The 26,270-nt window shown below is 39.5% G+C and overlaps 1 protein-coding gene across 3 annotated transcripts in view; it reads right to left on the reverse strand.

The window, feature by feature from the left end:
- Positions 1 to 3,527: 3,527 nt before the first annotated feature.
- Positions 3,528 to 26,270, reverse strand: part of KBTBD2 (kelch repeat and BTB domain containing 2) — a 42,425-nt gene continuing 19,682 nt past the window's right edge. Inside the window, exons 1-5 of one of the 3 annotated variants that reach the window (XM_087429403.1) lie at positions 24,856 to 25,379; positions 22,486 to 22,523; positions 14,693 to 15,208; positions 8,670 to 8,835; positions 3,528 to 6,236 (exon numbers count right to left, since the gene is read on the reverse strand). In XM_087429403.1, the coding sequence (XP_087285529.1) occupies positions 4,701 to 6,236; positions 8,670 to 8,835; positions 14,693 to 14,862 (1,872 nt within the window). In that variant the 5' untranslated portion in view covers positions 14,863 to 15,208; positions 22,486 to 22,523; positions 24,856 to 25,379 and the 3' untranslated portion in view covers positions 3,528 to 4,700. Of the gene's footprint in view, positions 6,237 to 8,669; positions 8,836 to 14,692; positions 15,209 to 22,485; positions 22,524 to 24,855; positions 25,380 to 26,270 lie in introns of those variants that run through there. The other 2 variants (XM_004418846.3, XM_087429407.1) reach the window with 2 other exon arrangements.

A 26,270-nucleotide genomic window follows, 5' to 3' on the forward strand; every position in this document is an offset into this window, starting at 1 on the left:
GTCAGAAGTGAGGGTGAACTCAAAAGAAACTTTCAAGAGAACCTACAAGGCCTTGTGACTGACATGATACAGAGTGGAGGGACAAGGAAGAGTCCAATTTAACCTCCAAGATTCTGGCTTAAGCAACAGGATCAATGATGGTGCCATTTACTGACAGAACCTGAACCAGAAGCAGGTGTGAGGTGGGGATGGAGGGAGATGTTAAGACATGTTGAATTTGAGATAACTTTGAGATAGTCAAATTGGACTGTTTGTGGGCCCCCAAAATTCATATGTAGAAACTCTAATCCCAATGTGATGATGGTATTGGGAGGTGAGGCCATTGGGAAGTAATTAAGTCACGAGGGTAAAACCCTCATAAGTCTGATTAGTGCCCTTGAAAGAGGCCAGAGAACTTGCTAAATCTTCTTCTGTCACATGAGGATATAAGTTGGCAGCCTGCAACCCAGGGGACCCTCGTCAGAACCTGACCATGCTGGCACCCTGATCTCAGACTTCCAGCCTCCAGAACTGCTAGAAATAAATCTCTGTTGTCCATAAGCCACCTAGTCTATGGTACTTTGTTTTAGCAGCCCAAGCTAAGACAGCAACCAAGTGTGGCTCTCAGGTGAAGGTCTGGGCTGAAGAGCATCAACATAAGACACTGAAGTGAACAGTATGGCTTAGGGCATGTGTGAATACAAGAACAAGATTTAAGAGATGGTTAGAGGTGAAATCAGCAAGAGTCTGAGGAAAGGCCCCAGAGGTAGGAAGAAAACCAAGGGAGCACAATGTCACAAGTCCAGTTTAGAGTCTTTCAGATAAAGTGTTCAGCAGTGTAAACTACTACTATGTGTCAAACCGAGCAAAGTAGCCTCTGAACTTAAAAAAAAAAAAAAAAAAATTGAAGTTCAAATTTCAGTAGAGTGATAGTGGCAGAAACCAGTCTCACATGGGTTGTGGCAAATGGTGGTATGTAGTTCATCAAAAGACAATTCAGGCATGAAAGTAGGTTTGTAAAAGGGAAAAGAGGGAAAGAGTTGAGGAGAGAAAGATTTTTTAAAAGGTTTGGTTACGTTTAAAGAAAAGGAAGAAACCAATTAGAGAAGTTGAAGATAGCGGAGGAATGAGAAAGATGCATAAGAATCAGCTGGGGAGGACTGCTTAAAGTTTAAGGTTTGGGTCTAGTCCAGGAATCTGTATTTAAGTTCCTGACATGATTCAGGTGCACAAGCAAGTTTGGAAACTGACATGATTTTGGTGCACAATCAAGTCTGGGAGCCAGGGGAGTCACAGAGCAAACTTGGTAAGAAGGTTGGAAAGGATGGTATCTTTAACACAGATCCTTAATACTCTTCTCTTTCTGAATAGAAAGAACCTATAGTAGATGCAGGTACAGATAGATTTGGCGATGAACAGTTCAGGAAGTTTCCCCTCTATCGTTTCTACTGTGAAATATAATCTGCTAATAGGAGAGTTGAGGAAGGTGAATGTTTAGTGAGACTGGAGGTTTCAAATTGTTTTGAAGAATGAAAGACAGCTTGCTAATGTTGAGGACCTAGCTGAGGATGGTGACTGCAAATTATATAGTGGCACCAATCTGTGTCATCATGTGGTTTTTCTGTAGCAGTGCTCAGCAACCCAATGGTAATCAGATAAGGCAGACAGAGTTGAACTCATCTTAGATTCAGGCTTTGTCAGTTATAAAATGGTAAGGCAGGGCCGGCCCTGTGGCTTGGCGGTTAAGTGCGCGCGCTGCGATGCTGGCGGCCCGGGTTCGGATCCCGGGTGCGCATCGAGGCACCACTTCTCCGTTCATCCTGAGGCCGAGTCCCACATACAGCAACTAGAAGGATGTGCAGCTACGACACACAACTATCCACTGGGGCTTTGGGGGGAAAAAATAAAATAAATAAAATCTTTAAAAAAAAAAAATAAATAAAATGGTAAGGCAAAGGAGTTTAGGATATTGCCAAGAGAGTGGCAGAAGTATTAAGACAATAGATCTAAGCTGGATGGAGAAGCATAAGTGAAGAAAAACGGTGACTAATGGAACAACTAATGAGAATAAAGCATTTGGTATATTGGGTTTGACTCTTTCAAATGCCCCAAGGCCCTTTGGATAAACCTGCTTTCATTCAACATTTTTATCACCTAACTATGCTACAGTGTAGGCGGATGCAGCTATATATAAAGTCCTCACCCTCAAAAACATCAATCATTTTGTAGAAAAGCATTAAGACCAATAAAAATACTACATAGAATGATTGGTACAATTAACAGATCAAGGTACAAGGTACTAGGGATATGGGAAGGGACTCTCTTCAGCACAGGGTAAGAGGTGGTTATCAGGGAAACATTCATTTATAAAAACTGCCTTAAACAGATCTTGAATAATACAGCGAGATAGCCACAGGGAGATGAAAAGACCATTCTGAGTAGAGCAAGTAGCATAGGCAAAGGCAGAAAAGTATAGCAAAAGCCTGATTAGAAGTTAAAAGTTTGTGGGGCCGGCCCCATGGTGTAGTGGTTAAGTGCACATACTCCGCTGCTGGCGGCCCGGGTGCAGATCGAAGGCACGCACCGATGCACCGCTTGTCAGGCCATGCTGTGGCGGCATCCCATATAAAGTAGAGGAAGATGGGCACAGATGTTAGCCCAAGGCCAGTCTTCCTCAGGAAAAAGAGGAGGATTGGCCTGGATGTTAGCTCAGAGCTGATCTTCCTCACAACAAAAAAAAAGTTAAGGCTTGTGGGAAAACAATTAAAGATAAGGCTGTGGGCCGGCCCCGTGGCTTGGCGGTTGGGTGCATGCGCTCCGCTGCTGGCGGCCCGGGTTCGGATCCCGGGCACCCACAAACGCACCACTTCTCCGACCATGCTGAGGCCGTGTCCCACATACAGCAACTAGAAGGATGTGCAGCTATGACATACAACTATCTACTGGGGCTTTGGGGGGAAAAATAAATAAATTTTAAAAAACTTAAAAAAAAAAAAGATAAGGCTGTAAAGGTAATTTAAAGTCAAATTACAGAGAGCCTTAAATGTGCTCAAGAATTTGGACTTCAGGCAGTAGGCAGCAGGAGGCAGTTAAAGTTCGTAAACATGATCAACAATGTGTTCTAGGAAGACTTGTGATCTAGAATCAAATCCTTATATTTAACGCCTAAACGAAGGGTTCTCAATGGGACTGCAGAAAAAAATCACCAATGGTGCTTTGAAAGATACTGTTGCTGGGTCCACCCACCAAAGACTGTGGTTCATTTTGTTTGGGATGAGGCTCAGGCATCATCCCAAGCTTTTACAAGTACCCCAGATGATTCTAGTACGCAACTAAGATTGAAAGGCATTGTCTTTCATCTGTAGTTTGTTGATACAGTAAAGCTCAAATCAGACAATAAAAAGGGAAATATATATATATTTTACACCATACCTGCTATATATATATGTCAAGCAAAATTCTAAAGAAACCACCTGTAACAAGCTAAACCGACCCAGTAAAATTAAAACTAAAAGCACACCATTACACCATTCTCATCACAAAAGACAGATATTGAATATATACAATTTATTTAATAAATTAATGTCATTCAAAATACAGTGCCAGAACATTATGCAGCTGAACATGCTAGTAATGTTTGTCATGAAGCACCTGTGCTCATGTTAGATTGGCGGCACCCCGCTACTGCTAGTGGTTCCTGGGATTAATGCCAGAGCAGCACTAGTTATCTGCTCTTCCGCACAGCTAGTGCAGAGAATTCCTGAACAGTTCACCTTTCTAATCCTACCCCCCCACACACAACAGGTTATTAAAAAACACACCCTGACAGCTAACAGATATCTATACACAATCACTCTACAGTAATGCTTGTTATTAAATTAAGATGTAATGACCTGGTTAACCCACTCTAATCTTTAAGATGGAGAAATACAACAGCAGCAGGTAGTTATATGCATGAGCCAATGTTAATGTAATACAGAAAGTGGAGGCATTTACTGATTAAAGCTCCACACAGACCCGCACAATGAGGGACTAGCAATTCTTATTGCAAGCCCAGCAACTTAAGTCCACACCTGGTAAATGACCAGCTGATTGGAAGACCTGTATTCTAGATAGACAAGTATAAGTTAGTGAAAAGAGAATACATGCACCTAATAGTATAGTTAGACTGATCCTGCAGTCATAGCTTCCCTGTGCAATACCATAAAATGGAAGATCTTCCTCAACTATAGTATAGGATTTAGACAACATTTCTATACCAACATGGACATTAGTGTTAAGTGCAGCTGAATTAATTACACTGAAAAAACTGTATTCCAGGACTTCAGAACAGAAGCACGGGAATGAAATACATACACTAAAATAACCTCAGCACAATTTTCAATATACCACACTAGGAACAGGAAACTACTTTAGTGAACTTTTTGAACTGTACATACACAGGGCTATCAATGTTAGATAATCCAGATTCTTATGCTCTCGTGATACACATAAAAGTTTCTCAATTATTGGATAATCTATTTCATATTATGGAAGCATATCTTTCTGTAAGACTCACTGATATATATTATACTGATGCAAATATTAAGTAGGGCATAAAAATAAAATTTATCAAAGATAGATTTTTATGTACTCATATTTAGTCCTTTCATAGCCTCTCTTGTTTAGCAAAGAAAATGACAAAGCACATAAATCAGGCGCGCACTCCCTGAACCCCCCAACTATACAGGTGGTAGTGCAACCATTTCTCCATCCAGTTCAAACTCCTCTGTCCCATCCGGTGAAAAAAGATAAGTTGGGGGTTTCCACGGAGATTCTTCAAGGCAGGATGGATAAAGTTTCCCCACAGTGCATCGAAAATCTCTCCCTAAGTCCCACAGTACACGTTCAGATATATGCTGCCGCAGGGACCACCGGTCAAGTTCCAGATCATACTGGTAGGTGACATATTTAGCTCTCTCATTTAAGTGGGTTTCTCGCATAAACACACACAGAGAATTTGAGATTACAACAGCTCTAACACAGGGGTCCGAGTACCTCTTAGCAGGGATGTTGGCTGCCATCTTCCACTCATTTTTATTCACATCATAAATTTCCACAGTTACTGAAGACCCATCTACAGTGCCGGAGGGGAGTCTTATGCCAGAATTGGTAGCAATGTGCAACCCTCCAATATAGAAAATTTTATCACCAAAAGCTGCAGCTGAAGCAAAAGACCTGCTAGTCTGTCTCATGGCCATTTCTACCCACGAATCAGACCTTGGGAAATAACAGTACATAAGGTTCAGTGTCATCACATAAATGCAGTCATGAACCACAACTGCTGCACTCCACTGCCAAGCACAAGGCAAAGGGCTTACCATCGTCCACTCATCCTTCTCAGTGTCATATCTTTCCACGGTCCTCCGATTAAGTTCTCCACCTACACTATCTCCTCCAATTGCATAGATATAGCCTTCACAGCAAACCAAAGATGGCTTTATGCGGACGAAAAGCATCGGAGTCTTTGGAAACCAGGTATTTTGCTGTGCATCAAACCAATAAAAGCAATTTACAGTTCTGAAGGCAGTCTGAAGTTTGCTTGTTTTACTGTGATTTGTTTTTGTGTTTTTCAGAGGAACTTGACCACCCGCTATATAGATGTCATTATCAGGAGTTACAACGGTCCCAACCTTATGCAAATCAGCTGGTGGACTGCATAGCTTGTAAACTTTTTCTGCTTGGGGACTGTAACAGACAGAAGAGTAAAGACTACAAGGATTTTCTGAAGATGCTTCAATGAAAATCATCATTTCCTCTTTAGTCATTCCAAGCCTTGGTTTGAAAAACTTGGGCATGGACTTATACAGACCTTGAACCACTACAGACTTATCATTGGGTGGCAGACCTTGAAACCAAGCTCTCTGTGTTACTTCTGAAAGTGCATCAATTCTGATTTGGCTAAGAACTGAAGACAAATACTGGGATCGTGATTCTGTGTTGTACTCTAGCCACAGCATAGCAGCTTCGCGAACTGTCTCCTCCTTTTCTACATTTAAATTGTCACTACTGAGAATGTCTATCAGTAAGTCATGTGACAGCTGCATGAAAGCTTCCTGGTGATACACAGCAGTGAACTTGTGCTCCACCATTCTTTTAGCACTTTGTTTTAATTCCTCACAACTGAACAGATCAGCAAAACTCAACAATCGAACACAATTCTCTGCATTTATTTTTTTAATTAAATATTCTCGACAACGTTGTAACACATCTTCTACCTAAAATGGGAAGGAAAAAAAAGGCTGATAAAGGCAGGATAGACAAATTTTATTTTTATGTAAGACTCAGGTATATTAATTAGAACCCTATACTCTATGTTTTATTTTTATTTTTTTTAATTAATTAATTAATTTTTTTTGTGAGGAAGATCAGCCCTGAGCTAACATCCGTGCTAATCCTCCTCTTTTTGCTGAGGAAGACTGGCTCTGAGCTAACATCTATTGCCAATCCTCCTCCTTTTTTTTTCCCCCCAGAGCCCCAGTAGATAGTTGTATATCATAGTTGCACATCCTTCTAGTTGCTGTATGTGGGACGCGGCCTCACCATGGCCGGAAAAGCGGTGCGTCGGTGCGCCCAAGGGATCTGAACCCGGGCTGCCAGTAGCAGAGCACGCGCACTTAACCACTAAGCCACGGGGCCGGCCCCAATGTTTTATTTTTACATACATATGTTTGGGCTAAGAGATAATGTCTTCCAGTAATAATGAAATCAGAAGACTATGCACAGTTTTGAATTTCTTCTTTCTGTCCAGTGGCCTACTTAACCACCCTATTTAGGAGCCGGTAGTATAACATTAAATAGGCTCTTTAAAAAACTAAATAGCCTTACGGGAACTGTAAGGAAATTCATGATTCTATACTTATCTAGGCTTTAAAAAAAAGGACCAAATGAAAACAACGTAAATAAACCATAGTAAAAGAAAGGATTATTGTGCAGTAGCTGGAATCTGGTTTTCTCAACATGGACACGACAGTCATATAAAACCAGAAAATCATGCACAATGACTAAGAGTAGTTATTATCTGCCTTTCTTATCTAGAGAGGTAAGATAACCAAAGGAACAATAAATACACGCATGTGCAGTCATACATTACTACATTTAAATGACCCATCTTAGTCAGTTTTCCATTATCTAGATCTGTTTTTTCTTAAGAAGGAAAAGTAGATCTCAGTTGAATCAGAAATGCTACCTACTAATAAATACTAATTCAACATCATAGTGGTTAACTAGAAGCAGTTTACGGTGAGAAGTCAGGTTCCTGGCTTCAGTACGCATACAATATTAGACAAGTAGCTTTACTTCTCTAAGCCTCAGTTTTCTCTTGTATAAAATGGGGAAATCCTTACAAATGATTACTGTAAAGATTAGATAAGAACCTATATAAAGCATTAGTATAGCATCTGGCATATAAAAACATTATCAATTCATGTGGCTAATAGCAAAATTCATGTTGATAGTCATAAAATGCCCCAATCCAGGCTTGCCAGGGCAACCCAGTCCAAGAGGCAGAGTCCTGTTTTACATTTGGGCAAGCATATGCATATGGGTTTCATTAACATGATAGAAAAAAATTATAAGGAACAGTGTCACTATTTACAGTAACAAAGTGTTCTGGAATCCAAATTTCTTAAAATTCTTCAATTGTCTGGCAATTCTAAAAAACACCTGCTTTTAGTTCCTGGCTTTAAAAAAGGTAATAAAAACTTACAAGCTGTAGAAAGACAGTGCTCACAGTAGGCATTTCCCCCTTTCAAGTTTCAATTTAAGATGTGAATGCCTTTGATTCTTAAAACACCAGGAAGCTACCATGGCCTCAGTACAACTTTATGGGGGAAAAAAGAGAACAGAACTAAAAAGGAAGACAGCTACATAAGGCATGGACTGAGTTCTGGTTCCCAAAGTTACACTCAGGTATTGGTGTTCAACCAGTGTCATTCACATTCATTCAGCACACATTTATCAAGTACCTACTAGGTACCACAAACTGTGCCCCCAAAATTTAACCTTTAGACTGAACGTTCTCCTCTTGAAGAAACTTTCAGTTTCTGAAATACAAAGTGTTATTTCAAAACAGGGAAAAGAATGAGGAAAATATTTTTATATTCCTCTTAAAATTTAAAAAAATTTTGAGGGGGAAATACAGAGCAAAAATTTATCATATGTAAATATATCAATCATATGACACTTTTTATTTTAAATACTTCTTAATAGCTCAGTATGGTCACATGGCTATTATAAATATTTAAGTTTGATAATTTGAGAATCTTGAAATTTTTTATGAAAAGTAATACCATCAAAAATTAGTACATCTAAACTTTTAGCAAAAAAAAAATGGAAGCACTTAAATTTAATAAACTGTTAAAATTACTTTTACTTGAAATCTAAATTCTTGGGTATATTAGGCAGAATATGAAACCAGTATGAAATTTTCACCTATCTTTTTAATTAAGTTCTCATCATAAAACTAAATAAGATTACTGGCTCATCAAATCCTATTTTGTTTTTCCCTTACATATTTAAAAAGAGAAGAAAACTTTTACCTTCCAAAATCCAATAAGAAAATTACATAGATATAAGACATCATCGATGAAACACTGTGTCTTAAAAAAATAAACTAGTAAATGTACATAACTGAGAGAAAAACTGCTTACCTGCAGGAAGCAAGCTGTTTCATAAAGCTGTTCTACAGTGCTGTCATTTATTGCCAAGTTACCCGTGTATGCATAAGTTATTATTATCTGTAAGGTGGCTGCATCCACATTCCTCAGGTGTACGTGTGTCTGTTTGCTTTCACTTAGTCCACTCATGAACATGGCCCTATAGTACAGAGGGGAAAAACAAAGCTTACGGGTTTAGCATAAAAGAAATGTAGGGCTAAAAAGAAAAACTAGATAACATGGGATGTTTATTTAGGGTATTTGCTGATGGAGAACTTAAAAGGAAAACTTTTGAGGGAGACAACAGAAAAGTATAATCCAGTGCCAAAGATATACCAAACTATTCCACTCTGCCATCCTGAGTGAAAACATAAAAATTCATTTACTCCTTATATTTATACAATGGAATACTATTTAGCAATAAAAAGGAACTAAGTATTGATACATACTACAACACAGACGAATCTCAAAATAACCATTATGCTCAATTAAAGAAGGCAGGTACAAAAGACCACATATTATATGATTACATGTACATGAAAAGTCCCCAAAAACAAATATACAGAGACAGAGAGAGATTAGTAGTAACCTAGGGCTGCAAGAATGGTAAGTGACTGTAAATGGGTACAAGGTGATAGAAATATTTCAAAGTAGATTGTCAAGATGGTTGTACGTCTCTTTAAATATACTAAAATTCATTTAATTGTATACTTAAAATTGGTGAATTTTATGACATGTAAATTATATCTCAATAAAATTTCATTTACTCAAAAGATTTCTTTTTTCTTTTTTTTTTTTTTTTAAAGATTTTATTTATTCATTTTTTTTCCCCCCAAAGCCCCAGTAGATAGTTGTATGCCATAGGTTCACATCCTTCTAGTTGCTGTACGTGGGACTCGGCCTCACGTTGGACGGAGAAGTGGTGCCTCGGGGCGCGCCCGGGATCCGAACCCGGGCCGCCAGCATCAGAGCGCGCGCACTTAACCGCTAAGCCACGGAGCCGGCCCTCAAAAGATTTCTTAAAAACATGCAAGATAGTTTCCTAAAAATCTATTATACATAGGAAACTATACTGGAAAGACAATTAGTGTTACGGAGAATACAAAGTAGAAAGCCTATAGAAAGGTGAGATGAAAAACCAATGCACAGAGTACTTCTGCACACACAGGAGAGAAAAGCTGGTAGTGATCAAAAGTGGATATGACAACAGTCACTAGCCTGGGCCCTTCAAGGACAAGATGAAGAAGGCATCAAAACGGATGCAACAGGGAGTCAGGGTAGAACATAAGAACTGTTCTTTCCAGGGGCGTGGTGAACATAAGGGCTTATGCAGGACACTGGAAAGTGAATTGGAAAGACGAGTGGCAGTCAAATCTCAGACGGCTTTTAAAATGAGAGATAGGAGTCCGAGCTTTTTCTTGTAGATAAGTGGAGAACACCGAAGGGTTTTGAGCATGGATTTATTAGCATAATAAAATATATTCTAGGATGAATACTCTGTACTGACAGACCTCAAGGGTCAAAGGCTAGAGATCAAAAAACTGGTTATGAGGCTACTGTAATAATCTAGATGAGAAGTAAGAAGCATGTGAGCTATGATGGCAGAAATGGATATAAAAGCTTTACAAGGAACCAACAAGATGTGGTGATTTTCTGAAAATAAGGAATGGGATAGAGTAAGAAGCAGGCAGGGAAAGAATCAAAGCTACCCGTTTATTTTCAAGTAAATGCTTGAAAAAATATTGTTAACCATTGAGAGAAAAACTGTAAGTTCAAGGAGGAAAGTTAATCCTGGGAAAAAAAGTGAGTTAAATTTTGGATATATTTAATTAGACGTAAGGGCAGTTGAGTCAAATGGAAATAATAATCAGTTAAGTATTTAATATTACTGGAACTTTAGAGAAGGTCAGGCATGAACGCAGTAGACTGTGAATTATCTACAAAGTGACACGTTAAAGCCGAACAGGTTACCTGAGGGAGACTAAAAAAACTAAAAGAAAAATCCACCCAGAATCCCAATGATCAACCTGAGGTAGAGTTCAATTAGGGTAAAAAAGAAAAAAGAATCACAGAAGTTGGGAAAGATTCATCAGAGAAATAAGAACAAGCAGGCCAGTACAATGCCACTCAGGGCAAGAGAGGTGGGGCGTCAAAAACTGGGAGCCAAGGGTAACAAACACTGCGAAAGCAATTAGGTAGTCACTGGCGACTTCTGGCGTAGCTCAGAATGAGCAGTGTGGACAGCAGCTAAACCTTTGGCAGTTAGGGAGTGGAGGAGTGGCACGAACAACAACAATCAGGGTGGTTGATGACTACCTCCTGAAGCATACAGGATGGCTGTAAATAAACCAAACCCAGCAACGGAGAGCAGGAAGCGCTCTTGAAAAACATCCAAGACATAACAAGAAACTCTTTAAAAACACCTATTGCTACTGGCTTCACCTGTCTGACATGGGAGAATGGGACATCACTAAAAGAAACCCGGAAAAGAACTATAAGAACTCCAAGTAAAAATGGAAGATTTAGGGGTCAAGTCTATTCCAATAGAAGGTAGTGACTTTGGAAGAGGGAGTAGGGCAACGAAACAGCTGACTAGCCAGATGACACTGAGACTGGTTATTCTAGACTATAGTTTATGACACCAGAATGATGGACTTCTGGGAAAGAACTGTGCTTCCTGAAGACCAGAGATAGTAGAAGCCTAACCAACATGATCATGAAAATTTTTTTTTTTGTGAGGAAGATCAGCCCTGAGCTAACACCTGCCAATCCTCCTCTTTTTTTTTTGCTAAGAAAGACTGGCCCTGGGCTAACATCCGTGCCCATCTTCCTCCACTTCATATGGGATGCCTCCACAGCATGGCTTGCCAAGCAGTGCGTCGGTGCACGCCCGGGATCCGAACAAGTGAACCCCAGGCCGCCGCAGTGGAGTGCACTGCACTTAATCGCTTGTGCCACCAGGCCAGCCCATGATCATGAAAATTTTAAACGGACATTTTTAAGAAACAGCAAACACTGAATTACATAATATTATAACAGGCTGAAGTACCACAGTGGAAGAGGTACTGAGTAATTGTGAAGTAATTCTCTCACTTGGGGTCTAAAATGAACTGTAAATGTTACTAAGAAGTAGAAACTACTATACCAGAGGTTCTTTTGATTTCAGGGGTTTTATTGATTCTTAGTGGGATGGAACTGGTAACTCAAACTTCAAAGGAAGAATGTATCTAAGGCCGCCCCATGGCTGAGCGGTTAAGTGCGCGTGCTCCGCTTCGGCGGCCCAGGGTTCGCAGGTTCGGATCCCAGGTGCGCAGAGATGCACTGCTTGTCAAGCAATGCTGTGGCGGTGTCCCATATAAAGTGGAGCAACATGGGCACGGACATTAGCCCGGGGCCAATCTTCCTCAGCAAAAAGAGGAGGACTGGCATCGGATGTCAGCTCATGGCTAATCTTCCTCACACACACACACACACACACACAAAAAGAATGTATCTAGTTCAAAAAGCACAATTTCTAATGGCAAATTTCCAATGGTAAAGATTGTACTATATGCAAAGATACTGAAGTCTACAAACCTGAAAGCAGAATCCAGTTGAAGAACATTTAGGAAAAGATCAAATTATTATTGTGGGAGTATACGATAATTTATCCAGTGCAGAGAAAAAATATATATGGCAGAAAAAAAATTAATAAATGAGTGTTTTCATCTTGTGTATTGCAAAAGTGGCCCAGAAACAGGATATTAAAAATGGATGTGGCTTTAATCTCAAACATGTATTGGACTATCCCTTCTACTTACTATTATTTCTACTTCTTATTATCTGATTTGCTTTATGGAGAAAATATTTTCTCATAAGACCAAGGATGGTAAAGAAGGGAACTAGCTAGTGATAGGGAAATAACAGCAGCCTTAAAAAGACTCTGTTGTTTTTTAAGATTGTAACATTAATGTAAGATTTAAGTTTCTTGGTCTTCAGGAAAACCAATTTCAACCCAATCAGTTAAAGAAAAATAATAACCTCATGGCTAGAGAATTTAAAAGAACAGTGTATTACCTACATAGTCACAAACAAACTTAATGAGGCAAGAAAAAAAAGGGAAGACATCTAAATAAACCTACATGTTATCTCCTGATAAAGATGATAACAATATAGAAAATATTACAAATAGAATTTCTGCATAGATTTAAAAGTTAGACTAGATGACAGCTAAGGTTATTACCACAAAAGATTCTACTCTATGATTACAAATGTCAACCTGATAATCCACAACTATGGCATAAAGTCTTTCCAATAATAGGCAATCAATTTATACTTAATGGCCATTAAAAAGGGAGAGCTAATGGGTCCAGGTATTGACTGAATCTGTAACCTCAAATTTCTAACATCATTTACTAAGCCAATAGATCTGGAAAAAAAACTGAACATCACAATCATTTGGGAAGCTTTTTGTGTGTGTGTGTGAGGAAGATCAGCCCTGAGCTAACATTCGTGCTAATCCTCCTCTTTTTGCTGAGGAAGACCGGCTCTGAGCTAACATCTATTGCCAATCCTCCTCCTTTTTTTTCCCCAAAGCCCCAGTAGATTGTTGTAGTTGCACATCCTGTTAGTTGCTGTATGTGGGATGCGGCGTCAGCATGGCCAGAGAAGCGGTGCGTCGGTGTGCGCCCAGGATCCGAACCCGGGCCGCCGTAGCGGAGCGCGAGCACTTAACCGCTAAGCCACGGGGGGCCGGCCCAGGAAGCTTTTAAATATACAAATTCTGAAACTCTAACCCAGACCCACTGAATCAGAATTTCTACGTTTAAAACCCAAGAATCTCTATTAGTAAAAGTATGCAAGAGAACTCTGATGATCAACCAAGTTTTAGAACCACTATTTGCAAATATGCTAAGCTTTCTAAGAAAATCAGTGTCTGAAATTGCATGAAAAATCCACAGCTTAATCTGAAAAAATTGCAGGCACAGCAACGGCAACTGGCATTTGGGCCTCAGCTTCTGTAATTACCATGAGGTGTGTTACACTGAGGAATATGAAGTTTCTACACGTTCATGTATGTTAGCCTTGAAAAGTCAAGATTAAACCTGACTATAGCTGTCTGTAGCTGCCATGAAAGAGCAGAAGAAATTAACTTTCATTGCTGATCTCCACTTATGGCCGCTAATATTTGTACTAGGAATATACGGGTCCACCCTTCATTCATCTTTATTCACCCTCTCCCTTCTAAGTATTAAGTAAAAATTCAACCTAAGGGCAGAGAACAAATAAAGGAATTTCTAGGCCTTAGCTTCTATTCCTCTCATAAAACTCATAATAAAGAGAAACCTACTCTAAAAAGATTAAAAGTTGCAAAGATCATAAAAATGTAAAATTAAGCTTTATTTGTAATTAGCAAACAATAAATAACTAAATCAACTTCTATATTCTGAGGCACAGAGAACACCAACATTATTAATTATTAAATATTTAAATCTGACAAGGAGCCTTGTAAGGCTAAAAGGATACCACAAATGATAATAGTAACCAAGAGTGAGAAAAAGAAACACATTTTTGCAAAGGAAATAAAAGTCCTTAACATGTCTATACAGCACCAATTATCCTCCAGAAGTTATTAATGAGCCTACTGTAACTCTTAAATTTATAAACAATGACCACTGTTTTGTAAATTTAATATTTTAAAATCACAAGAAAATGAAAATTACTCCATTTGTCTTTCTCTTTTAATGGAAAAACAGTATTCTGAATCTTTTTGCCTCCCCATCATTAAAACTTTAATTTCAATAAATTTCTTGTATTTAAACCTTTGTAAAAACTTCTTTCACCTGTCTCTTACTTATATATGCAAAGAAGTGATCTGGCAAGCACCACATCATCTGAATAGAAAATTCAAGCAACACATTAAGACATCTAATTTTTTTTATATTTAAATAATGTTTAAAAGAACTCCTATTAAAACATTAAAATAAGCTAACATTCTGCATTTGAAATTACAAACTAATCAAGATTAAAGTACTTACCTAAAATAAGAGCTACATGTTGCAAGAACCATCTTATGACAAGGGAATTCAGTACCCTCAACAATTAACACTATGTCAGTAAACAACTGCTGTTCATAAAACAGTTTTAACTGTTCCAACAAGGACACAGCATATTCAATATTGATCTGCCTCTCGTCTTGAGTGGACATGACTGTATTCCATTAATATCTTCCAAGCACAGATTAGAAAACTCAGTCTTACTGATGGAAGGTCAAGTGAACGCTTCAGTAATAAAGAAAGGAGAAACTCTGCTTGCTGTTATCTGTAGCATTCAGAACCACGACTGACACACTTACTAACGAACAGTATCTTGTTATAGGCTTAGAATCACTCCTAGGTCATCCTGTGTTAATTAGGTTCTTCAGAGTTTTTCAACACAGTCTGCAGACATCTTGCTCAAATTTGCAATTGTTGTGCAGTTCATAAGTCAAAGAAAATAACACACGAGGTAGATTTTGTGGCAACATTCTATGTTCTGCGGATCCTCTGGAGTAACTAAAAAGAAAAAAAGTTCAGTTAGAGTATCTAGACCAGTACATTTTTAGAATACAATGTTTAGAATGGCAGACTTAAACATAAATTACATTTAAGTTCAACTTTAGACATTACCAAAAAAAATAAAACATGAGAAAAGAGACATTTTAAAAATCTATTACATTTAAAATAAAAAAAAGCTGAAGAAAATTAACCTTTATAGTTTTAAGTTAACTTTTTGCCTACTATACAAAATATAAACATTCTAGAAAATAAGGAATACATCAATAAGCATACTTTTTTTTTTTAATAATTTTATTTATTTATTTTTCCCCCAAAGCCCCAGTAGATAGTTGTATGTCATAGCTGCACATCCTTCTAGTTGCTGTATGTGGGACGCGGCCTCAACATGGCCGGAGAATCGGTGTGTTGGTGCGCGCCCGGGATCGAACCCCGGGCGGCCAGCAGCGGAGGGTGAGCACTTAACCGCTAAGGCACGGGGCAGGCCCAAGCATACATTTTTAAAGTTCTTTAAAAATAAATAATCTAAATTACCAGCAAAGCCAGATCTCCTAGTTATTTGTTTACTGGCAGTACATGACCACACATTAAGAGAAAAAAAAAAACCCTTTCTCCTGCATGGAGATTCTCATTTTGGGGATATATTTTAAATGCACTAGCAAAGGCTTTATAGCTAATTTAAATTACTTAAACTATTTGGTAAACAGATTCAATTTGTTTATTTCCAAAGTATAAACTAGATATTTTTACAATTTGCAGTCAATCCTGTAAGGGAAGTATATGCAATATATCTCTTCGTACAGTGGTTTCTTCCTAGAAATCTTTATAAGAACACACAATTTTACTGGGGGGAAAACATAATACACGTTAAAATAGAGATGTGTTCCTACACAGAAGATTTCATATTATACAAATATGAATGTTCTCCAAAATCTGTAAATTTAATACAAATACAATCTAAATCCTATTTGCAGAAGATTCATGTGGAAAAATGCACAAAAGTTGCCAAGATATTTGAGGGGAAGGAAGAACAAGTTTTTCCTCATGACTCTTATCAAATATTAAAATGTATACAAATCCACAATAAACCCAAGTAAACATAAGAAATTAGATATGATAAACATGGCATTTCAAATTAGGAAGACTGGCTTATTTCAACAAATAATGTTGGAACAATTGGCTACCTGTTCAAGGAAAAAAAATAACTTAGGTTTTAGTCATACTGCATACCATTCATCAAAAGAAACTTCAGCTGAATTAAAGTTTAACTTTAATTGGAAATCAGTATTTACAACATACGGCAAAGGAATTACAAATCAGGAAAAGAAAAGGGAAAACCCATATGGAATGCCAGTTATAGTTAGCTAAAAACTATCACCTCTTTTCTAACTCTCAGTTCCCATAATAATAAAGTCGAGTGCTGTCGATATGAAACCTATAAATATGACCATCATTAGAACCACTAATACTTTTTCTCACAAAATATCATCCATATGTCAAAGAGAAGATGACACTATACTTCCTGCCAAACTATACTACTACACGAACAGCTAACCTGATATAGACAGTCAAATTCCCAGCCAAGTTAACTATGGAAGTAACCAAAATAGGTGCAAAGGCAGAGTCAGACTTCAGGTCATTTAAGGTAATGACTTTGCTCTTCAAATCTGAAAGTTACACTACGAATCTAAGTTCTACTACTACAACCTCTAAGGCTAATAATAGCAAAAATCACTGGCTATTTTCACATATTAATAATGCAGCAAGGCCTACTGTTAGTGAGGGTGTGGGAAAACAAGCATTATTACCCAGGAGTGTAAGTCAATACATACCTACAAGCCCATTCAAAACTCTTGGAGCTAGTATGTTCTGGAATTTAGAACTTTTCAGATTTTATAGTGGTACATATACTATGTATTACAAGACTCTCACAAAGAGTCTGGAGCAGCACTTCATAATTGAACATATTACCATCCTCATGGCAGGAAATATGAACAGTGTGAAAAATAATACTATAAATAGCCTCATGTTACTTCAGGTCAGGTTTTGCAGGCAGTTTTTTTAAAAACTTGATTTTAACTTTTTGAATTTCATAATTGCAAGTGAAGTCTTACAGAAGGCATAATATTTGGCATTGTAAATGCTTACTACCTCTATCAATTCTACCTCTAGAAATTTACCTTACAGAAATGCGTGCATTAACAAACCAAAAGTCCTAACCTCAGCTGCAGGACCCAAAAATGTCTCCATCCATATTTAAACCAGGTGACAAGAACTGACGGCCAGGGCCAAGATGGATTTGGATCACACTGCCAGACCCCAGAATGCCTTGCAGGCTAGCGATACAGGCTCACTGTGGACATTTCTTTAACCTCATACTATGACCTGATTTTTGCAATGACTTTTCTGGGCCCCATTTAATTTGTTATGTCTGGGTTTTACTAGATTTTTTTTATATACATGAAACTGTATTAAAACAAGTGAAGTCTGCTTTTAGAAAATTACAGTGAGCCGACTTTATGTAATCCTCATTATCACTACTTTATATACTCCTAATTCCCATCCCTTCCTTTGTAATCTAGGGTATATTTTCTTCCTGATAAGATAATTTTTATTTAGGATATCTTAATATTAAAATAGAAAAAGTAAGTCATTAGATATATTAATAAACTTAATAATTTAAACAGATCTGTATCTAGAACAATTCAAAACAAAACTGTCATTTCTCTGGGAACACAGACTCCAAAATATATTAACTAAAAATGTGAAAAGCTGCAAAGTTTAAGATGATCAACCAACTATCTTCAAATGCCCATAACATGAACATTTTCTCTAACAAGATTCCTTCTCTTCTAAAAACAAAACTTGAAACCAATACCCTAAATACTCTGAAACATTTCAGTCTGTACTATATTAATTACTAGTGATTTGACACACTTTACAAATTTCCCTTTTTAATGAATATATTGTGTCATACATCATTCTGTATTATAGGTAAAATTACCTTTAAAATAAGCCACACAATAAGATAACATCCTGTTATCTGTAGAAGTTAGCCTCCTCAGACTGAGTAATTTTCAGGTATCAAGGAAACTGTTTAACTTTCTATTATATATTAATGGCTACTTAAATTTAACTTAGAAGTTTATTGAGTATTTACTAAGTGCTAGTCATTGCACTCTTAAGTACTCAGACTGAGAGCTGCCAACCACTAGAGCTCCAAAATACAAAGTACATTTACTTTTACTACAGACTACAGTCAAAACCATGACTATCATTTAAAAACAGGGTGTTTTAAAAGCCAATTATTCTAGATAAACTCAAAAGCCATGAGAAGCAGGCAAACGAGTGAAGCAAGTTGAGTATAAGAAACATTTTTCTTGAAATCTAGCTGTCTTGATCGTTCATTTCCAAACTTTTTTTTTTGTGTGTGTGTGTGTGTGTGTGAGGAAGATCAGCCCTGAGCTAACATCTGCCAATCCTCCTCTTTTTTCCTGAGGAAGACTGGCCCTGGGCTAACATCCGTGCCCGTCTTCCTCCACTTTATATGGCACGCCTCCACAGCATGGCTTGACAAGCGGTGCGTTGGTGCGCACCCAGGATCCAAACCCTGGGCAGCCGCAGAGGAGCATGTGCACTTAACCGCTACGCCACCGGGCCGGCCCCCCAAACTTTTGATAGAGACGTAACTACAAGAAATTTTATTCTTTACCATAAGAAAAATTGTAGTACACAGGAGGTAGCTGGCACTTGGCTTCACTGCTAATAGTGGTTCAAAACGTATACTACTCTCTTCTCATCACAAAGACAAAATATTTTAGGCTTTGCAAGCCATACACTCTCTGTCTCAAATGCTTAACTCTGCTGTTGTACCATGAAAGCAGCAAAAGACAATATGTAAACAAGTGGACATGACTGTGTTTCAATATAACTTTATTTACAAAAGCAGGCTGCAGGCCACACACACCAATCTCTGCTTCAGACCTCTTCTTGATCAAATATTAAGAGTCAGTGACCTAACATGCATAACTCAAGCTGTTTTTCCTAGAAAAATGTTTTCCTTTCAGATCACAAAACTAAGGAAAAAAGCACAAACCTTAAATGCTGGAAAGCTGAATTATATATAATTCTGAGTTAATCTAACCTGTATATATTCTTTTCTTTCCAACTGAAATATTTAACATTTCTTATCTAATCACACAACTGCTTTCCCCACCCACTGCAGATTCAGCAGACTTCTGAAACACTTTTTCTTTTATCTACTGTCAGTACTCTTTATTAAGGTTAAAAAAAAAAAAAAAAAAGGACATTCCCCTCCAAGATAACTTTTTGAAAAAAACCCACGAGAAAAAACTGTTATAGACTCAAAAACACTATTTTATCAACTACTACATTTAGATAGATTTGAAAAACATATGTATATAAGAAAATGCTTGTGTAAAATCATTTAGTGGACACATGGATTCATTAGATGAACCAAGGGCCAGAGACTGGGAAATCACTGTCACATGCCACAATTCCTGGCACCCGGCACTTCAAAATTAATAGGAAAGTTCTATCTTTCAAAGCTGGTCATTAGAGCATATTCCACATTAGAGCATATTCCACATTAGAGCATATTCCACAATGAAAATTGTCAACTACAACAAGAATTAAATGGGAGTCATACGAACAGGATATAATGAAATACAGAATCTAATAAAGTGCAATGTACTTTGATATAAAAACTATGGATACTCTTACTCCTATTTCTAAGTGCTAGGCTAAATTCAATGTTTTTGATTGATTTGCTTGATAGCAGAGAATAGCAATGAATAAGGTTAGAATGCTAACACAGAATGAGATCCTTTCGTCTACTCTCTACCCACTGACTTTCTGCAAATAATACGGGACAACAACCAACTTATTTTTAAATCTAAGAGCTTCCTATAAAAGTAGGACATTTATAAATTAATTGAGATTGATATTTAAAAAAAAGCAATCAGTCAGCAATCCACAGTAATATATACAATTCTACTTAAAAATCTGAAACACCTCTTACGGAAAAATTATATTGATAGGTTTTCCTCCCTTAAATTGTCAACGTGACTATAAAGTAAATCTCCACAGAGCTAACCTAATTTTTCATTTTCACACAAAATCAATAATGTAGAAAAATCCAACTTCCAAATTACTTGTAATCCAGAAGTTTAAGATGGTCGTATGAAATCCTCACTTCACTTTCTTACAAAACAAAAGTATAAAAAAGGTGTTTAAGTTCTCAAGCTGCAAAAGCCAAAATATGCCCAAAAGTATATCTGCAAAGAAAAGCTATACAACGTAAATACTACTATAATACTCATAATTAAAAAATAGTTTAATAATAAATTTTATATTCATTATATGAACTCTGAATATTGATATTAAAAGAACAGGAACCAATATTAATTGGAAAAAGGTATGAAACATTGAAATTTTAAAAAATAATTCCAAATACTTTTAAAGGTTTCAGAGGCTGATGGCAGTGGTTTTTATTAGGGGGAAGGGAGGTGTCTAATTTCACTTTGAAATCTAGTTTTCATTTCCACAGGTGTGTCATTTGTAGTACTCTTCCACCAAGTAGCTATAGAAATACAAAGGAAGCAAAGCAAGCTTTTCCAACACTAACCAAGCAAGACCTGGATGATCAGGGAAAGAACAAAGGATTAAATAACTACTGAACATGAAAATGAGACTGATCAGCAATTAACTGGGCTGTGTATGTTAAATAAAGGAAGGATAAAAAGATGGGGAGAAGGTTGTGAACAAAGACTGCACAGAAATTATACAGCAGGGATGAAACAGTGATAGAGAGGAAGGGCAGTGGGCTACAGGTCATTATCTGCATGAAGCACTTTGAAATTGTGTATTTACTAACTTAGGTGGTGATTCATCTTCTAATGCTACACACCTCAATGCAGAAGACTGAAAACTTTTGTTGGAAAGGATCTAAGGCATTCTGAACGTCAAGTATTGCCCAAAAGTTAAAAGCATCAAAGTGGAGCCAAATTACTTGGGTTGAAAGCCCAATTCTGCAACTTATTAGTTGACCTTTTCTAAGTTTTTTACTTTCTGTGCTGTAGTATGCTCATCTGTAAAATGGGGGATAAAGATAGAGCTCTTCTTAATGGATTAAGGGTTAAAGGAGTTTCATCAAGAGCTTGGAACAGTGCCTGACACACAGCACTACTACATAAATATCTGCAATTATTTTCATTAATGCATTCACTAGTCAGGCTTTTTGTGGCACTGGCACAACTCCTGAATCTTCACATCTATATCAGGTCTAGGGGTCCCAATTACAAGGTGTGAGCACTCAAACACAGTTCTCTTTTCACCCTGGGTGAATAGTTTTTTAGATAAGAGAAATTTATTCAAAACTTTTAGGGAGTATTTTGTTGGTACAAATCATGAAACAAACTAGTTCAACAAACACTAATCTTGAGAAGGCTGATGCCTGTGCAGAAAACAAGCTTTTCTTCATTTCACTGAGGAGACAGATTTCTCATTTCGGAGGACAAAATATGGGTGCCAGAAATAGTTTGTTTTCAAGTTATCAAAACAATCCTAACAGTTAGGAATGTCTGGAAGACAACCTGGTCTTCACATTGATTGTCAACCACTACACAAACAGAAGTTTTTGGAGTTGTGACAAACATCAATTAAAAAACAAACACCTTGCCTTTTGAAGAATTTATCAAGTTTAATAAATTTCAGTATAGCTTCCCCTACTCTAATCAAATTCAGAGCTTAGGTCTCTCTTCCCCTGTGTTCCTCTTTCCAACCACACCAAAAGGCCTAGAGGGCTCCATCAAGTTAATTATGCTCAGTACCCTAAGTAAATTCAGGTCCCAAGTAGAAGCTTCTGTACTACATTATTATTAATAAGCTATCTCACTTTTAAAAAATTAAACAAGAACATAAAGGAGATGTCATCTGTGATAGAATATGAGTGTAGTATGTTCTTTTACTTTGGATACTACTTTTCTTTTTTTCTCCCAGCTCTGCACATTGACTTAAGAAAGCTGGAAAAATACAGGCTAAAGTAAAATTGAACCTAACTTTCTCACTGGGATTTCATTTTACACCAAGTCAATGATTTTTTTCAATCACAATAGCAGAAGAAAATATTTCCCAGATATTCAAACATACTCATGAGTTCACTAAGGGCATAGCCACTTAATGATTAGGACTACTGAAATTTCTCAGTTTAAAAAAAAAACAAAACAAAAAAAGAAGGTAAACCGAGGAATACTTACAATTTTCTGCCTACCATGGAAGGTGCTACACGTCACCACTTGTCAGAGGTATGGGAGTGGAGCAGAAAAAGAAAGGAACGCATCTCTCATTAAATGATTGTATTTTCTCCAAATCTACAATAATCCCTTCTTCCCACACAGAAAAATCTACATACTGCAAATTTCTGGCAAGGCAACCAGGAGTAATCTTCATAGACTTAAAAAGTTACTTGAAATCTACTGTCATTTCTAGTATTGAGTTATTTAAATACCACTTGTTCTATTCAAACTCCACAAAACTGAAAACGGTAAGACTGAGATACAACGAAGGACTTTGACATCTTCATTCATACATTTTATGACAGCAGGACCAATTCTTTTCCTGGTGCTTGGAATGTGGGCAAGGAGAAAAACATATCTTTTCTAAATAAACGTATAAAATCTTTGGGAAAACCAAGGTATCTTTTGGCTTTTAAGACTTCATTCAAGTTTCTAGGAATTTACCATCCACCTTCAACACGTTCAATGTTTGGATCTTATGAAATATTTCATTACTTCCATTAACCAGGAGAAAGAAATTCCATGGAGGAGTGTGGACTTAAGTACCACGACACCTGTATTTCTACTCATCTCCTTACAGGCCCTGTGAATAACTAAAGGCAACAGATTTTACGGTAATGCTTCTTAGGAACAAAAAGAGAAGAGTTACAGCACTTAAAACTCTTCCTACAAATGTGTGTAGAGAAAACAGCACTATGTGGAAAACTGTGGACTATAGAGCACCCTCAACAGAAATGCCATAGTCCTGCAGAGTTTACTGACAGATAACAACCTCTTGAAGATTTCAGGGTCCAATTTCAAGGAGCTTCAATAAGCACTCAACCAACAAAAGATCAAAGTGAAAAAGTAAGCTTAACATTAGTTGGCAGCCAGACGGAAAGAATAGCAAAATTCCACATCATCAAGACTGGAAAACAACTGACTGGTTTGACTTTTCAATTTACTTCAGATTAGGAAAAAAGTCCTTCTGAAAAAACATCAGGAAAAAAGTCCTTACCAAAGGTTAACTAAAATAATTGACTCATGGTCGAGCCCAGTGGCTTAGCAGTTAAGTGCACGAGCTCTGCTACTGGCGGCCCCGGGGTTTGGATCCAGGGTGCGCACCGCCGGTTCTCTGGCCATGCTGAGGCCACGTCCCACATACAGCAACTAGGATGTACAGCTATGACATACAACTATCTACTGGGGCTTTGGGGAATAAAAAAGGAGGAGGATTGGCATAGATGTTAGCTCAGGGCTGATCTTCCTCACAAAAAAAAATAAAATAATTAACTCACAAGTGCATACTACTCAAACTCAGGCAAAAATTCACAACTCAGAGGAGGGGAAAAAAAACCACCCGACAACTAGTTGCCTCAATAGAAGAAAATAATTTTGGTCAGACCACATTGCTTGATAGGGTTTTCTTTCTGAATGCCTGAACGCTCAGTGAGCCACACATACAGATTCATGTATAAACAACACGTGACCAATCCTGTACCCTACGTTTTTATAAAGCTAATTGATACAGAAGATAGATATTTCACACAAACACACCCTTTTAATTTTGCATTTTGGATTATTTTTCTATTTTCACTTGAAGGGGTCATGAGGTAGCGAACAATTCTAGAGATCTGTGGCTCGTGCAGAGTATATTCCTCTTCCTTTGAGTAGCTATAAAGAGATCTTACATTGCTAAACCAGAAAAAAAAAGACGTTAAGTCAAAATAACTGCTCCACATCAAACTAAAGGGTATTCTTCTACTCCACGGTTTCTCAATTCATAGGGAGAGGGTGATAGTCGAGTTCTAATAAGTTAACGATTTCACAGTCTAAAGTAAACACGTACACAATTTTCGGTTTCAAAGGGCAGCTTCTGCTTTCTTTTTAAAATCATCAGTAAATCATAATGGGACCTCTACATAGCTAGACATCTCTTAGATACTTCAGATGTACTAGGAAAAAAAAATCCACGAAGGGCTTGCCCTCCTTCAGCCCACCATCTCGCGAACCCGCCGGGAAACAGCTTTACTTTGGCAAGGGCGGGCGCCAACCGGGGCCAGGGCGCCGCCCGGGAGACCCGCGGCCGCGGAGGCGCCCGGGGACCGGGGCCGGAAACACCCCCGCGAGCGGCGCGCCCCGCCGCCCCGGGCCCGCGCCCCTGCCCGGCGCCGGCCGCCCGCGCCCCTCCCCCGCCCGCGGCGGAGGCGTCTCGGGTTTGAAAGATGCCGCCACCCCCCGCCCGCCGAGCCACAAAAGGCCGAGCCCCCTCCCGCCGCAGCCCTCCTCCGCAGGTCGCCGCGGGCTCCCCCGCCCGTCCCCTCCCGCCTGGCCCTGGCGACGCTTGCTCACCCGCGTCCCTCGGTCCCGAGGGTTGGGATCCCGTGCGGCCGGCGGCCCCAAAGACACTGGGCCACTCGGGCGCGGCGGCGGGGGCGTGGCCCTCCCGCCGCGGCCAGGGCCGGGGTCTCGCCTCCGCCTCCCGCCGAGGAAGGCTGGCGCCGCCGCCTCCTCTTCCTTCCGGTTTTCCCTTGCGCCCTCCTTCGGGCGGTCCGTCCTACGCGGAGAGCAGCGTCCTCTGCGGGCGCCGCCGCACGCTCCTCAGGGCCCGACCACCGCCAGACTCCTCCCCCGGGAGCCGCGCCGCCCGCCCTCGCCGCCTCGTCAGCCCCGGGGCCGCGAGACGCCCGGCTCGCCGCTCCCGCCCCGCCCCTGCGGTGCGCTCTCGCCCCTTTCGCGGGCCCCTTCCGCGGCCCGGGAACGCGCGGGCAGGGGACCGTGGGCCACCCCTCGCCAGGTTTCCTTTCCCGCCGCTCGTGCGCGCCTAGCGACACAAGCGGCAGTTTTGCAGTTTCCCGGGTTCTTGAGGCGCCCCCGCCCTTTTCCTTTGCTGGATCCCACCGGAAAACCAAAACAATTGGGTCCGCGCAGGCGCGAAAAAGGAAGCGGAAAGAGCAGGAAGGGCGGGGGCGGCGTGAGGTGATGGGGCAGCGCTTTTGAAGGGGGTTCCCGGGGAAGGTCAGCGGAGAGCCCGCGGAGGGCGCGTGCGCGGCGGAGGGTTCGCCACCCTCCTCTGCCCCCCCGACGCGTGGATCTGGGGCGCCTGCGGGGTCGGCTGGCGGAGACTTCAGGCTTACTCTGGCGAAGGGAGAAGGCCGAACAATTCAGTCCTAAGAAATTCAGAGAGCAAAGCAGCAAATTTTATGCCGTAGGCTGTTTTTTACCCCCTTGAAATGGAGAAATTTGCAGGCTGGGTCGAGGAGTCGGAATGAGGACTAAACCAGACCAGGGGAAGAAGGAGAGACGTTGGGCGGCTGGCTGAGTGGGCTTTGTCTCCTCAGCCGGTTCTCTCCAGAACATGCCCTCCACTTTCCGGATTATGTTCGAGTTCCCGATCTTATCAGAAAAGGCTTCATGCCCTAGGTCTCTCAAGGCCAAGAAAGAACTCAACAGCAGCACCTGAAAGGGCCCGCAGTTCTGGGGGGAACCGTCGGGGTGCGGAGGGGAGCCTCTGCATGTGAAGCCTTCAGACAGTTTTGTGCTGCAATGCGGTGGCTCCCCGCCCCCCGCCAGCAAGTTCCAAAGGAGAGCCTTCAGCTTCACAAGGCGAAGCCTTTAGCAGCTCATGGCCGTGGCCCACACTGGTTTGGTTAACTTGGTACAGCTTGCTAGAAGCAGAAAGTTGTGGATTTGCTCTCTCATTTGATATAAGTTATTCATGGATCAAAAATTGACAGAAATGCCCACACAGACTTCACCTACTTTGG

The sequence above is a fragment of the Ceratotherium simum genome, chromosome 1, assembly GCF_057802395.1.
Source record: "Ceratotherium simum simum isolate JZ-2026a chromosome 1, ASM5780239v1, whole genome shotgun sequence".
Classification (NCBI taxonomy): Eukaryota; Metazoa; Chordata; class Mammalia; order Perissodactyla; family Rhinocerotidae; genus Ceratotherium; species Ceratotherium simum.